Raw genomic sequence first — 16,855 nt, 5'->3', positions numbered from 1 at the left:
ACCTCCTCACAACATCGCCTGCTTACAATAGCCCTATAGTCAATTCTATCCCAGAGCTGGTCCCTTAACTTTAAGAAATTAGGGAACAATTTTCTCCAGTTTTTCCCTAAAGCCCATGGAAAAATTTCATACTTGGTTTCTTCTTCATCTTCTTCAACTGTATTAGCCAGATACCTAACAAAGAAGATCACAACCCAAAAAAGAAATGGGTAAAGGACAGAAACAGGTAGTTCACACACACCAAAAGATATAAAAGTGGCTTATAAACACATGAAAGGTGTTTAACGTTACTTAAAGAAATGCAGTTCAAAAATAGAGATTCAGTTAATTTTACCTTGTTGGGTTCTAGGTATTTCTTATTCCTACAAATCTTGAGCTTTGTTCTGGGATGCAGTTAAAATTACTTTGAAATAGTTTGATTCTTTCAGATGTTGCTTTTATGATTTTTTAGGTGGATCTGGAACAATGTTCAGTCTGGGGCTAGTTATTCCTCACTACTGAAGCAAGACCTTCCTGAATACTCTTCTCAAAGATCCATGAATTATGAATCTTTTCAGCCTGGCTGGTAGGAACAGCCACTATTTGCAGCCCTATGTGAATGTTAGGCAGTATTCTTCCTAATCTTTTCTTAACATCTTTCCCCAGATTCAGGTAATTTTCTTATACACATATGAAACTCAGTATTCTGCTAAATACTTGATGGGGACCAGGTAGGCACAGAAGCAGGAAAACATGACTCATCATAAGTAGAATAATCAATCAAAATCAACCCCAAACTGATACCCATGGTTGACAAGGTTGACATAAAAGACAAGGACATTGAAACAGTTATAACTATTCTGTATGTTCAAAAAGTTAAGTAGACATATTGAAAATGTACTTCTAGAGATGAAAACTACAATGTCTACAATGAAAAATATACTGATTGGGATTAATGGCAGATTAAATACCACAAAGAAAACATCTGTGAATTGAAGACACAATAGAAACTATTCAAGATGAAATATACAGAGAAAAAAGAAACAAAAATCATAAACACAGGATGAGGGCTGGGCATGGTGGCTCACGCCTGTAATCTCAGAACTTTGGGAGGCCAAGGTGGGCGGATTGCTTGAGGCCAGGAGTTGGAGACCTACCTGGTCAACACAGTAAAACCCCATCTCTACTAAAAATACAAAAATTATCTGGGCGTGGTGGCCCGCGCCTGTAATCCCAGCTACTTGGGAGGCTGAGGCAGGAGAATCACTTGAACCCGGAAGGCAGAGGTTACAGTGAGCCACTGAGATCGAAACACTGCACTCCAGCGTGGGCGACGGGGAGATTGTCTCAAAAAAAAAAGGAAGGAAGGAAGGAAGGAAGGAAGGAAGGAAGGAAGGAAGGAAGGAAGGAAGGAAGGAAGGAAGGAAGGAAGGAAGGAAAAAAAATTAAAAAAAAATAAACAGAGCATCAGTTTGATGTGGGACTTCAAGGAATAGGTGGAATTGGAGACTCTGAAGGCCGGTATCAATAACAATGCAGGATTCTTTCAATGCTTTGTAATCTGAATAGGGCAGACAGAAAATCAGGTGGACAGAAGACATTTGAAGGAATAACAGCTGAAACTTTTTGAAATTTAGTAAAAACTATAAACCTACAGAGAAGTTCAATGAACCTCAAAGCACATGAAACATGAAGAAAATTAAACCAACGAACAGCATAACCAAATTGCTCAAAACCAGTGATAAAGAGTAAATCTTAAAAGTAGAGAAAAAAATAACATATTAGATAACACAGGCACCACGATTAGGATGGGGTAGATTTCTCATTGGAAATAATACAAGTCTCACAGATGACTTTCCAAGAAAAACAGGCAACTTACAATAAAAATACTACAAAACACATAAGGGAACAAGGTACCAAGAGCAGAAACAGACCGTGAAATCTGAAAGTAATGGAATAGACACAAAATGTAAGAATAACTATTTCTAGTACATGTAAAAAAATTAAAAGTACCTTGATAATATAATAAATGGAAAAGTATATTTGAAAAATAAGAAAATAGAACTTTTATAAATGCAAAATTTTATAATGAAATTAATTAGCATATTAGACATAAGCTGAAGATAAAATTAGTGAACTGAGAGATAAATCTAAATAAATGATCTAAAATGCAGCCCAAAGAAACATAGATAGAAAATAGCAAAGATTGGCCAGGCTCGGCGGCTCACGCCTGTAATCCCAGCACTTTGGTAGGCCGAGGCGGGTGGATCACGAGGTCAGGAGATCGAGACCACCCTGGCTAACATGGTGAAACTCCGTCTCTACTAAAAATACAAAAAAAATTAGCCAGGCATGGTGGCAGGCGCCAGTAGTCCCAGCTACTCGGGAGGCTGAGGCAGGAGAATGGCGTGAACCCGGAGGCAGAGCTTGCAGTGAGCTGAGATGGCACCACTGCGCTCCAGCCTGGGCGACAAGAGCGAGACTCCATCTCAAAAAAAAAAAAAAAGAAGAAGAGAAAAAGAAAATAGCAAAGATGGGAATGGGTGCGGTGGCTCACTCCTATAATCCCAACACTTTAGAAGGCTGAGGCAGGTGAATTGCTTGAGCTGAGGAGTTCGAAACCCAGCCTGGGCAACATGGAGAAACCTCATCTCTACAAAAAAATACAAAAAATTAGCTGGGTGTTGTGGTGAATGTCTGTGGTCCTGGCTATTTGGGAGATTGAGGTGGGTGGATCACTTGATCCTGGGAGGTGGAGATCACAGTGACCTGAGATTGCACCACTGCACTCCAACCTGGGCAACAGAGTGAGACTGTCTTAAAAAAAAAAAGAGAGAGAGAGAGAGAGAAAGAAAGAAAAAGAAAATTTCAAAAATAAGTGATGTAGAAGACTAAGTGAGGCATAACAAGTTTAACTGGTTTCAAAAGGAGAAAAAGGACATAGCAGAGGAAGAGGAATATTTGAAGAGACAGTGGATAGAATTTTCTGAGTTGTCTGTTGAAAGGCATCAATCTTCACGTTGGGCTGATTGGCTCACATCTGTAATCCCAGTACTTTTGGAGGCTGAAGCGGGTGGATTACCTGAGGTCAGGAGTTCGAGGCCAGCCAGGCCAATATGGTGAAACTCTGTCTCTACTAAAAATACAAAAGTTAACCAGGCATGGTGGGACCTGTAGTCCCAGCTACTTGGGAGATTGAGGTGGGAGGATCACTTAAACCTGGGAGGCGGAGGTTGCAGTGAGCCAAGATTGTGCCAATGCATTCCAGCCTGGGTGACAGAGCAAGACTCCATCTCAAAAAACAAAAAAACAAACACAAAAAACATCAATCCTTAATCTCCAAATCCAGAAAGCTTACCATATCCCAAGTAGGTTATTAAAAAGAAACCAATGCCAAACACCAAAGAGGTCTTAAAAGCAGCCAGAAGGCCAGGTGCGTGGCCCACGCTTGTAATTCCAGCACTTTGGGAAGGATGGCTTGAACTCTGGAGTTTGAGACCAGCCTGGGCAACATGGCAAAACTCCATCTCTACAAAAAAAAAAAAAAAAAAATTAGCCGGGTGTCACGGTGGTATGTGCCTGTGGTCTCAGCTACTCAGGAGGCTGAGGCAAGAAGATCACTTTAACCCTAGAGGTAGAGGTTGCAGTGAGCCAAGATCATGCTGCTGCACTCCAGCCTGGGTGACAGAGTGAAACTCTGTCTCAAAAAAAAAAAAAAAAAAAAAAAAAAATTAAGAATCTCCTATATGTTAGTAATTGGAAGATGAAATAAAAAGTAACATGTTCCTTGACCATAAGGATAAGGAGCCTACAATTAAGTAGAGAAGGCAAGTGAGTATGAAACAAATAATTGTGAAAAGTAATGTGGAAGAATGATAATAGAAGTTCAGAGTTTTATAAGAATAAACAGAAAGGAAACATTATAAGACTGTATAAAAACGAAAAGAACTTGAGCTTTAGAACTATGGCTGAGAAAATATTTAATGAGAACTATTGAGGCCACACAAAAAGTATGATTATACTTAAAATGGAAATTATAATTCATGTTATTTTTAATATGGAGCTTACATAATACAACATGCAATACAACCTTACAGATAATTGTATTGCATAAACTCAATAGTGCTCTACTGGTAATAACTTTATAAAACAAGTGAAACAAATTCAATTTCAGGCATCTAGTAAGATTTAAACTAAAGCTTCTTTTGGTTTGTTTTTAATTCTCAGGTGAAAAAACCCACAAAATAAATATTGCATCAAGTTACAAATACAATACAATACTGAGATATATAAACAGCAATTTAACTTAGTGGTTGATGGCTGAATTTGGTCATTGATAACCATGCCTGAGTTTGTGCCCCTGCTTTGCTGCTTACTAACTTGTTTGCTCTTAGCAAGTACTTAATCTTCCTCTGTTTCCTCATCTGTAAAATGGGGATAATAAAAAATTTATTTCATAGGGAAAATTAAATGAGTTAATACTACATTAAAATTTTTTGTGGTGCCTTGCACATAGTACTCAGTATTACCTAATACTATTATATTTTTCCAGTTTAGCAATCATCCCCAATTTTGAGTTCATTTTTCCCTGTGTACTGGAAAATGTATCTCCTGAATACATGTAGAAATCAGTTTCTTCGGCCAGGAGCAGTGGCTCATGCCTGTAATCCCAGCACTTTGGGAGGCCAAGGCAGGCAGATCATGAGGTCAGGAGATCGAGACCATCCTGGCTAACACAGTGAAACCCCGTCTCTACTAAAAATACAAAAAAATTAGCTGGGCATGATGGCAGGTGCCTGTAGTCCTAGCTACTTAGGAGGCCGAGACAGGAGAATTGCTTGAACCTGGGAGGTGGAGGTTGCAGCGAGCCAAGATAACACCACTGCACTCCAGCCTGGGTGACAGAGAGAGACTCCGTCTCAAAAAAAAAAAAAAAAAAAAAAAAATCAGTTTCTTCTAGTCCTTTTTTTTTTTTTTTTCCTGACAGCATCTTGCTCTGTTGTCCAGGCTGGAGTACAGTGGTGATCATAGCTCACTACAGCCTTGAACTCCTGGGCTCAAGTGATCCTCTTCATCTCAGCCTCCCAAGTAGTTGGCACTACAGGCACACGCCACCATGCCTGGTTAATTTTTTTATTTTTATTTTTGTAGAGACTTGCTATGTTGTCCAGGCTGGTCTTGGACTTCCAGCCTGAAGCAATCCTTCCACCCCGCCTCCCAAAGTGCTGGGATTACAGGCATAAGCCACTATACCCAGTCTAGTCCTATTTCTTTAATCACTCTTTGATTCTGAATTAAATACACTTTGAGTAAAAACTTAATCTTCAGTGCTGACAGCTATTGTGATATTCAACTTAAATATTTTTTATATGTGTTTTCTAGTTAAACACTTGAAATTATATTCATGTGGCCGGGCGTGGTGGCTCACGCCTGTAATCCTAGCACTTTGGGAGGCTGAGACAGGCGGATCACTCGAGGTCAGGAGTTCGAGACCAGCCTGGCCAACATGGTAAAACCTCGTCTCTACTAAAAATACAAAAAATTAGTTGGGCGTGGTGGCAGGTGCCTGTAATCCCAGCTACTTGGGAAACTAAGGCAGGAGAATCTCTTGAATCCGGGAGGCGGAGGTTGCAGCAAGCCAAGATTGCACCACTGCACTCCAGCCTGGGTGACAGAGTGAGACTCCGTCTCAAAAAAAAACCCATATATATGTATATTCATGCATTCCCAACTGCAGCATTATATCCAGCTATAGGGTAGAAAAGGATATATGTGTGTGTGTGTGTATATATATATATTTTTTTTTTCCCTGAGACGGAGTCTCGCTCTGTCTCCCAGGCTGGAGTGCAGTGGTGTGATTTCAGCTCACTGCAACCTCCACCTCCAGGGTTCAAGCAATTCTCCTGCCTCAGCCTCCCGAATAGCTGGGATTATAGGTGCCCGCCACCATGCCCAGCTAACTTTTGTATTTTTAGTAGAGATGGGGTTTTAACCATGTTGGCCAGGTTGGTATCGAACTCCTGACCTCAGATGATCCACCCGCCTCAGCCTCCCAAAGTGCTGGGATTACAGGCGTGAGCCACCGCACCTGGCTGGAAATATATTCTTAAATAATACAAAGTCTAAATGAATTCTGACCTATAGATTGGAAAATCATTTCACAGATTACAATGATAATATAAACTAATATAAAGTCAATGGAAGAATTGGAAAACAAACTGTATTCCTTTGTCACAGCTCAGTGTGTTTAGTAAAAGAGCCAGTGAATACCAGTGGTATCAAATATGAATAATGCCTATGTTATATATATAGGTCCACAAATATTATGTTTAGAGCATTTCTACAAGTTGTTCAATGTAAAAGGGCAATGACGATGGTGATTTTTACTATATATTAATGGAAAATTTCAGAGAATATTCTGGTTTGAAAAAATATTTAAGTCACAAAGAGGAGAATTTGGGATAATTTACATGGAAGCATTCTGAAAAATGTAAAACATGCAATACAAACTGAAGTGGAATACTCCAAGAAATCTTGGCCAGGCGCAGTGGCTCACACCTGTAATCCCAGCACTTTGGAAGGCCAAGGCGGGTGGATCACGAGGTCAGGAGATCAAGACCATCCTGGCCAACATGGTGAAACCCCGTTTCTACTAAAAATACAAAAATTAGCTGAGCGTGGTGGCACGTGCCTGCAATCCCAGCTACTTGGGAGGCCGAGGCAGCATAATCTCTTGAACCAGGGAGTCAGAGGTTGCAGTGAGCCAGGATCATGCCACTGCACTTCAGCCTGGCAATAGAGTGAGATTCCGTCTCAAAAAAAAAAAAAAAAAAAAAAAAAAAAGGAAATCTTAGGCATATAGCATAAGTGAAAAAAACATAAAAATATCCTATTAAAGTAAAAAATGTATAGCATTTATACAGGAAGGCCTATTCAAAGATATACATAAGGTTTTAAACAGCCTCTGTTTTAAATAAGGTGTAATATATATAACAGATAACACAAAAACCACTTAGTAGAAAGTATACTTACAGAGCAATAAAGAAATTTATCCTGGTATGCTCACTTATAGTAAATTTAGCCCTCTTGAAATAAACAAAGGTCATAGCCAAAAGATACTACAATGAAAAAAGTTAAAAATTAATATTAATATTTTGCTTTCACAAAGAAAACTGCTTTAAAATAGTTAACATTAAAATTTTCTGATGAATAAGTTAAAACAATAAAGTGTTACTTATTATAGAATTGTGTACTTACTTTTTGACTTTCTGTAATCCACCATGTGAACAGTGAAAAGTAATTCTTGACTATTTATTATATCATTATTTACTAGAACGGACTCCTAAATTTTATTATTGTTAATAGTTTGAGCTAAAATCCCACTTTTATCTAATTTAAACTTCAAATCTATACAGAAATTGAAGTAACAGCAAAATGAACAGCCATGCATCCTCACTTAGATGCACCAAATTTGCCATGTTTGCTATCTCTATTCATGTGTATGTATGTGTATATATAATTTTTCTAAGCCCTTTGAGTTAGTTGCAGACATCCATACTAACTTTTTAAAATAACTTGTTAAAATGATTTCCAAATGACTTCAGAAATTAGAATAACATGGTTCTATTTTCATGGGGAGAATGTGTTTTAAAGATATTATTAGAAAGATACATCTCTAGCCTGATTATTAGCACATAGGCCATGTTCTGTCTGTTCAAATTAAAAACAAGTTACAATAATGTATCAGATTATCTCTCATAAGACATTTATTCATCCTATTGTAACAGGATTTGCCACAAAGGTGATACCAAGTTTTCACAGTAACTTCCAGTAAAGTACTCTTGAGATAGTGTTAAGATACAGTAGTTACTTTTCAAACACTGCCCCCTTCTGTGCAACAACTTTAATGCACCTTAAAACCGTAAAGTTTAAAACTTCCTGACGGGCGCGGTGGCTCAAGCCTGTAATCCCAGCACTTTGGGAGGTCGAGGCCGGTGGATCACAAGGTCAGGAGTTCGAGACCAGCCTGGCCAATATAGTGAAACCCCATCTCTACTAAAAATACAGAAAAAGTAGCCAGGCGTGGTGACACATGCCTGTAATCCCAGCTATTTGGAAGGCTGAGGCAGGATAATTGCCTGAACCCGGGAGGCGGAGGTTGCAGTAAGCTGAGATCATGCTACTGCACTCCAGGCTGGATGACAGAGTGAGACTCCATCTCAAAAGAAAAAGAAAAAAAAAAAACCCATCATAACTCCACATGAATTGTATATTTGATATTACAGCATTACTGTTAATTTTTAAAAGTATTATGACATTGTAATTGTTTTAAAATAGCCCTTAACTTTTAGTGATATATTGTGAAATATTTATGGAAAAATGTTAGGATGTCTGGGATCAGCTTCAAAATAATCCAGTTTTTGGTGAGAAGCATTAGAAGAAACAAGAATGGCCACAGTTGATCTACTGTAGCTAGATGAGAGGCATATGGAGGCTGTTTGTTCTATTTACTTCAAATTGTGTATGTTTTAAATTTTCCAAAATGAAATTTTAAAAATTTTATAAACCTTCTTCTAGTGTATCCCTGTCATCTTAAGCTTAAATAAAAATGTTCACCCCATTACTTTGTATTTAATCACAAGCTAACCTTCCATTCATTCCCTTTACTGTTGGCTAGTAGTGATGTAAAGTCACGCTTAATTTTCAAATATGACTGCTTGATACAAAATGGCATTTACAAAGCTGAAAATTCTTAGCACAAGAAATTTTTTTCTAAAATAAAAAGCTGAAAATTTTATTTTATTATTATTATTTTTGAGACAGAGTCTTGCTCTGTCACCCAGGCTGAAGTGCAGTGGCTCCATCTCGGCTCACTGCAACCTCTGCCTCCTGGGATCAAGCAATTCTCCTGTCTCAGCCTCCTGAGTAGCTGGGACTATGGGTGCACGCCACCACACCCGGCTAATTTTTGTATTTTTTTTTTTTGAGGCGGAGTCTCGCTCTGTGGCCCAGGCTGGAGTGCAGTGGCCGGATCTCAGCTCACTGCAAGCTCCGCCTCCCGGGTTCACGCCATTCTCCTGCCTCAGCCTCCCGAGTAGCTGGGACTACAGGCGCCCGCCACCTCGCCCAGCTAGATTTTTGTGTTTTTTAGTAGAGACGGGGTTTCACTGTGTTAGCCAGGATGGTCTCGATCTCCTGACCTCGTGATCCACCCGTCTTGGCCTCCCAAAGTGCTGGGATTACAGGCTTGAGCCACCGCGCCCGGCCAATTTTTGTATTTTTTAGTAGAGACGGGGTTTCTCCATGTTGGCCAGGCTAGTCTTGAACTCTTGATCTCAGGTGATCTGCCTGCCTCAGCATCCCAAAGTGCTAGAATCACAGGCATGAGTCACAAAGCTGAAATTTTAACCATTCAACAAAATCTAAAGAACATAGAAACATCGCTGCTCCCAGTGTGTAAGTTAGACATTCTTTTATGAAACACTGATTCCTAAAGAACATGTTAAACTAATTTTACCTACAAAATTACTGAGATTTGTTTTCTCTGAGTTACTTACAAAATACTAAAATGCAGACTACCTCAGTAAAGTAAATCTCAGAATATTTTTTCTCCACAACCTGATAAAAGGTAATAACTGATTAAAATGCATTAAGTCTATACTGATTTTTTGTTTGTTTGTTTTTGTTTTTGTTTTGTTTTGTTTTTAAGACAGGGTCTTGTCCAGGCTTGAGTGCAGTGGTGGTATCACAGCTCACTGCAGCCTTGATCTCCCTGGCTCAAGCAATCCTCCTGCCTCAGCCTTCTAGGTAGCTGTGACTACAGGTATGAGTCACCATGTCCAGATAATTTTTTTTTTTTTTTAAATTAGAGACCAGGTCTCCCTGTGTTGCCAAGACTGGTCTTGGAACTCGTGGGCTTAAGTGACCCTCTGATGCCTTGGCCTTCCAAAGTGTTGGGATTACAGGCATGAGCTGCCACACCTGTTCTGCTTTCTGTTTTCAATACAAATATAAATTTAAGGTCATTTAAATGTAATCAATAATATTCTACAATTCTTCAAGTATAGACTCAATCTATGCTATATGCTAATTCCAAAAATTAATGTGTAAAGATTCTGCTTCGAAGGAGCAGCACAGGCTAGCTCTTATTTTTTTTAATTTTTAAATTTAATTAATTTATTTAGAGACGGAGTCTTGCTCTATTGTCCAGGCTGGAATGCAGTGGCACAATTGATCGTAGCTCACTGTATCCTCCAACTTCTGGGTTCAAGTGATCTTCCCACCTCAGCTGGGTGGCTGGGACTACAGGTGCATGCCACCACACCTGGCTAATTTTTAAATTTTTTAGAGATGGGGGTCTCACTATGTTGCCCAGGCTGGTCTCCAACTCCTGGCTTCAAGTGATCCGCCCACCTCAGCCTCCCAAAGTTTTGGGATTACAGGTGTGAGCCACTGCACCTGGCCGCTAGCTCTTTTCTTAATCATAACTAATAAGATAGAAAATTCTTATAAGGTCTCATTAAAGCTCTAATGGTTCAGTTACATTATAATGCTGGTTAATGGTTATACTGTTACCAAATTTACCTTGTCTGCAATTTTACAGCAGCAGTCCATCCACAAGAAATCTTGAATTAAATCGTCATCTACAACAAAAGATAGCTATAACTTGTCTTTTAAAAACAGAATGTTTCCTTTTGAAGAATTTCTATGTCAAGAGATTACACATAGTGCTTAGAAATAAAACAAAAATGAATGAACCAGTGTTGCCTAAGGTGGAATTTTCAGTTCTTTGGTGTATTTACCATTGCAAGGACTGTACAAAAAACTACTGCTTTATCTTTCATCAACCCATCTGATTTGCCTTAATATATGGCTCAGACTGGAGAATGGCAGAAGTGTTTGGTTTACTGAATATCCAATAGTATTTTTAGTTTTGCATTCTTCTCTCCTACTTATCTCTATTCCACTTTCTATTATTCAAATACATACGAAAATGTCTATATAAAGGATTCATAATTCATTAGTTATTTATAATTAACATTTGAAAAAATTATTATGATAAAAAGATCAACAAACACATTGTTAAAATAATAACATCTAGAAAGTAGGTAAAATATTTATTTCAATTCTAAAGGGCTAAAATATATAGTCTCAAAATATATTAATAGTTGTCAGGATGTAATCTAGAAAAATCTGCTTTTTTCCATTCCCTCTTTCTCTTTCTTTTCTTTCTTTTTTTTTAAGAGACAGTGTCTCACTATGTTGCCCAGGTGGGCCTTGAACTCCTGGGCTCAAGTGATCCTCTGGCTTCAGAATCCTGAGTACCTGGAACTACAGGTACATGCCACCATGCCAGTCTCCTCTCTTTCATTTTAAGTAAAAAGGCATAACTTCTTTATATCCATTTGTGTACACCAAAATATCATCAATGTAGTCACATGGAAAGTTCCAAGAATAACTACTGATTTCCTGAGAATAGTAATTTCTGACTTGCTAATTTTTTTTCCTTTTTTAAATAGGGTCTCACTTTGTCATCCAGGCTGGAGTGCAGTGGCGTGATCTCGGCTCAACTGTAGCCTTAACCTCCTGGGTTCGAGATCCTCCCACCTCAGCCCCCCAGATAGCTGGGACTACAGGTGTGTACCACCATGCCCAGATAACTTTTTTTTTTTTTTGTACTGTAGAGAGGGGATTTCACCACGTTGTCCCAGGCTGGTCTTGAACTCTTAAGCTCAAGCGATCCACTTGCCTTGGCCTCCCAAAGTGCTAGGATTACAGGTATGAGCCACCATATCTGGCTTTTTTTTTTTTTTTTAAGACAGAGTCTTGCTCCATCGTCCAGGCTGGAGTGCAGTGGCATGATCTCAGCTCAGCTGTAGCCTCCACCTCCCAGGTTCAAGCGATTCTCCTGCCTTAGCCTCCCAAGTAGCTGGGATTACAGGCATGTGCCACCATGCCCGATGGGGTTTCACCATGTTGGCCAGGCTGGTCTCAAACTCCTGGCCTCAAGTGATCTGCTCCCTCAGCCTCCTACAGTGCTGGGATTACAGGCATGAGCCACTGCGCCTGGCCCATTAATTCTATTTATATTTCTTTCTTTCTTTTTTTTTTTTTTTTTGAGACAGAGTTTCACTCTTGTTGCCCAGGCTGGAGTGCAATGGCTCACCGCAACCTCCGCCTCCCGGGTTCAAGCGATTCTCCTGCCTCAGCCTCCTGAGTAGCTGGGATTACAGGCATGCGCCACCACACCCGGCTGATTTTGTATTTTTAGTAGAGACAGGGTTTCTCCACGTTGGTCAGGCTGGTCTTGAACTCCTAACCTCAGCTGATCTGCCCGCCTCGGCCTCTCAAAGTGCTGGGAATACAGGCATGCGCCACCGCACCCAGCCTCTATTTATAGTTCTTAAGTTACCTAAAATGGTACAGCCAGGTATTTTCCCTTGTTTCTCATGATGAGTTTTGGTACTAAAAAAGTTTGCAGGTAATAATTTTGTTCTGCTCTTAATGAAAAGAAGGGGAACTTTTATTAACATTCTAAATCCTGATGGGGAAGCATCTTTATATCTTTTTCTACTTATATTCCTTACATTTTTTTCCTTTTTCATCTTTTCATTTTGCTTTTCTTTAAATCGTAACTAGCTTGCTTTAATGCACCTGACCTTCCTCTAGAAACAAGGAAGCTTGTTACATAGATCTACCGGACTGTAGCATCTACTTGACTTGATTCATTACTCCAGATATTTTTCAGAACTCATCTATTCTACCCTTTTTTCTAATCTGTTTACCTTATTACCCTACCTCCAAAAAAAAAAAAAAAAAAAAAAGAATCCCTCTCTTTCCTAGTTAGGAGTACAGTACTATGAAGAAGTTTCTTTTTGCCAGTGTTAAGAAATGTATCAGCAAAGTAGCACTGTCTCATAACCTAAACAAATTCAAACTCAGTTTCATTATATGGGCATGATAAAACATAGTTAATTTTTAACAATGTTCCCAAACTGTTATCCTGAAACTTCTCTAGTGTGACCAAGCTTCCTATTTTTCTTGGGTTTAGAAGAGAAAGTCCTGGGAAACCCCTTAGGCCCAGTCAAACTGGGTCAGTTAGCTCACCTGATTCTTTATGTAGTATTTAACTTTAGGTCAAACAAAACTCATGCCATGGGCTATGAAGTTGAATTGCCCAGAATTTACATTTGACATTTGGATTTAAGTAGTCTAGAAGCTAGATGAGTATGAATTTTTAATCCGTAAGGAAACAAAACAAACAAAAACCCAACATTGAAAAAAAAAAAAAAAAAAAGACTAAGTAAAACAAAAACAAATTTGGAGATGGGAAATTTAATACAAAAATAATGATATCCTCTTTGATTAGCATGAAAACAATTAGATGTTTACATTCTAGGTTTTTAGTACTTTATAATTACCACTATTACAATATTTTAAACCTACCAAATAATTTAAAGAAAGCAGTCATATCCTGACGCTGTATAACCAGACAAGGTCCTTTGGGGCGTTTAGATTTGTTGTTATTATGTGTATTTTTTTCAAATGCTTGCCAATTATCTTTAAAAATAGGACGCTTCATAGTAATGGGCTTTTTAGGCTGATGTGATCTATTTGACCCTGATTTTACATAAACAGTGACAGTAGGTGGTGTCTCACAACACATCTGATTGTGCCTCATTTTGGTTTCCCAATATTCCTGTAAAAATAAAACATACAATTATTCATCACACACATTCATTTCATATAAAAACAACTGGATGATACTACCATATGCAGTCATATAAAATGTTACTGAACTTGTCATTAAAATGTTATTTGTGACAGTGACTCCCATTAAAAATTGCTTTTGAAATTCAGTGCTAGGAAACGCTATGCTTCCTTTGGGTAACAAATAGACATCCTCTTCCCAAATAATAAGATACTGTACGCCATTTTGCTTTGGCTACAGAACTCGACCAAATTTGAAAGTTAATTATAGAAATGATGCTGACTTCATAATTTATTTGTGGTCTTCTTTTTTCCTGCTAATTTTTTCTATTCTGCTTGAATTGACATAATTTTATTATATGGTTGTTATATGCCACCTCAAAATTTTTATAAACAAGGAAAACTATTTCCAGAACTTATCAATATCAATTCAATTATATTACAAAGCACCCCCCCGACACCTACACACACACAAAACCCCATATCTCTTTATTGGTAAATTCCTTGATATATTATAAAATTCACTTATTCAATAAGCATTTATTGGTATTTATTGAAAAGCTGAAAGCAATTCTAGCAAAATGCAGATGAGCTTTGAAGGCCTTTCATAAATTGGTCTAATTTTTATTTTACTTACTTTTCTGTTTTCCTTTTTTTCTCGTGTATGTGTGTGTGTTTGAGACAGGGTCTTGCTCGGTCACCCAGACTGGAGTATGCTGGCATGATTACAGCTCACTGCAGCCTCGACCTCCTGGGCTCAAGTGATCCTCCCACCTTAGCCTCCATTGTAGCTGGGACCACAGGTTTATGACACCACACCTGGCAAATTTTTTAAATTTTTGTAGAGATGCGGTCTTACTATGTTGCCCAGGCTGGTCTCAAACTGCTGAGCTCAAGCCATCCTCTTGCCTCAGCCTCCCAAAGTGCAAGAATTACAGGCTTGAGCCACCATGACTGACTGGCCTGTTCTAATTTTTAAAGTTGTAAGTGTATGACAAAGCTATTTGAGTGACTGATTATAAGTGTATATGAATGTATGTTGTTATAATCTAATAAAATCTGAGACAAAGTTAATCTATCAATATTTAATAATATATGTAATCATCACCTTCTTTGGTGGTGAATAGTTCACATAATTACTACACTTAGTATTATTTTTGTGGTCAAATATTTCTAGGGTAATGGGAAATGGAGGTATGAATAGGCAACACAGGAAACTACTCTAGGACCCTACTGAGAACCTCTGAATGCAACCTCACAGTGACTCAGGCAGCCATGCCTCCCTTGGTGTTCAAGGAGTGAGGTATAGATTCCCCTTCCTGACCCTCAGAAATTTCCCTGCTGAAGGAAGGACTGGAAAATATAGTAAGGTTAGAGCAGCACTGTCCAAAATATAATGTAAGCCGCATATGTAATTTTGTATTTTTAGAGCCACCTTACAAAACAAAACAGATAAAATAACTTTCAATAATAAAGTTTATGTAACCCAGTATGTCCAAAATACCATTTTAACATGTAATCAATATAAAAACCAATGAGATAGTTCACATTCGGTCTTTGAAATCTGCTGCATGTTTTCCTCTTAAAGCATATCTCAATTCTTTTTTGTTGTTGTTACTTTAGATGACTATGCTTACATACAAATCCCAGTTCTGATACTAATTTTTCAACAGTAAAAGTGAAATGGAGTCCTATTTTAAAAAATGAAGCAATTTGTAAGAGAAAAATATGCTCCTTCAGTTTTTAAAGTAAAAATTAAATTATTCAGTTTCAAGTGTTTAATAGCCACAAGTGGCCAGTGGGTACCACATTAGATAGTACAGGGCTACATTTTGAAGAACTAGGCAGAGGAAATTATGCTTATCAAATTGCTCCTCTCATCCCATCTTTCTTCCTAGATCCTAAAGTCCTGCCAAATTGAAGGCAATTATGTACTTGGGGTGCGGGTTATAAACTCCATAGAAAGAGGAATAGGTGATAAATTGAGTCTTGAGACTTGAGTAAGAACTTTCTGCTCTTTCCTGCCCACCTCATCTGGGAGACAGCTGGAGGCTTCATCTGCAAATTTTTTTTAAAAGTAAGAGCAGCCTTAAATCCAGATAGAAGAAACTAAACAGTAGTCAGGCTTCTCAAATTCTAGTGTGGACTTATCAGTGGTATAGTACCGTGGCTAAGAATTCTGCTTCAAATTTGAGTGTTGGGGCTAGACTTGGGTGGAATGTACCAGAACACAAAATAACTGTGGCACATATTCCAGAAGATAAGTTTTACTCAATGCTAAGTAACCTAAAATAGTGCTTTTATATTAAAACAACCATGGATATGTCATAAAATGTAATCCAAATTTTCTATCAATCAAAAAGGTAAAATATGTCCGCAGTAGGTGTCTTTACACTATTCCCTTATGTATGTTATGTATGTTGGGATATTTCATATACAGTTTCAGAAAACTGAATGAGAAGAAAATGTCTGAAATTCCCCAAGAGGAGCTTCATTGACATTAATAAGCAAACACTGGCAGGAAAGTTGCATAGAACAAGCTGAAGGAGAGAAGCTATCAATGCTAGTCTTGGTCAGTTTCTACCTAGGGGTATCTTTTAATTTTGCTCTTCGTTTAGATATACTAAGAGAATGAGAGTTCTGATAGAGCAAGCAAGAAGAAAAGAACAAAAAACAAATTAAAATATGCGCTGGCCGGGCGCGGTGGCTCACGCCTGTAATCCCAGCACTTTGGAAGGCCGAGACGGGCGGATCACGAGGTCAGGAGATCGAGACCATCCTGGCTAACATGGTGAAACTCCGTCTCTACTAAAAAATACAAAAAAACTAGCTGGGCGAGGTGGCGGGTGCCTGTAGTCCCAGCTACTCGGGAGGCTGAGGCAGGAGAATGGCATAAACCCGGGAGGCGGAGCTTGCAGTGAGCCGAGATCCGGCCACTGCACTCCAGCCTGGGCGATAGAGGGAGACCCCCCCCCCTCAAAAAAAAAAAAAAAAAAAAAAAGAGCCATGAGCCATTTTAGGAAGGGCAAGAGATGAGGAAAGAAGGAGAAGTAGGAGAAACTATACTCATCAGGTAAAATCCTTTAATGATTTTAATTTTACTATTATGATTATTATTATTTTCTTTTTTTTTTTTTTTTTTTTTTTTTTTTTTTTTTTTTTTTTA

General features: G+C 38.4%; 1 protein-coding gene across 3 annotated transcripts in view; it reads right to left on the bottom strand.

Moving 5' to 3' along the window:
* SPDYA (speedy/RINGO cell cycle regulator family member A) overlaps positions 1 to 16,855 on the bottom strand; it is a 39,870-nt gene that overhangs the window by 20,534 nt on the left and 2,481 nt on the right. For 2 of the 3 annotated variants that reach the window (XM_025354659.1, XM_025354660.1), the window contains exons 2-6: positions 14,969 to 15,042; positions 13,426 to 13,678; positions 10,564 to 10,622; positions 7,012 to 7,097; positions 3 to 174 (exon numbers count right to left, since the gene is read on the bottom strand). In XM_025354659.1, coding sequence (XP_025210444.1) covers positions 3 to 174; positions 7,012 to 7,097; positions 10,564 to 10,622; positions 13,426 to 13,660 — 552 coding nt within the window. In that variant the 5' untranslated portion in view covers positions 13,661 to 13,678; positions 14,969 to 15,042. The remainder of the gene's footprint in view (positions 1 to 2; positions 175 to 7,011; positions 7,098 to 10,563; positions 10,623 to 13,425; positions 13,679 to 14,968; positions 15,043 to 16,855) is intronic. The other variant, XM_025354658.1, reaches the window with a different exon arrangement.

Source organism: Theropithecus gelada, chromosome 13, assembly GCF_003255815.1.
Source record: "Theropithecus gelada isolate Dixy chromosome 13, Tgel_1.0, whole genome shotgun sequence".
Classification (NCBI taxonomy): Eukaryota; Metazoa; Chordata; class Mammalia; order Primates; family Cercopithecidae; genus Theropithecus; species Theropithecus gelada.
Note: the sequence above shows the minus strand (reverse complement) of the source record. Positions and strands in the feature narration are given on the sequence as shown.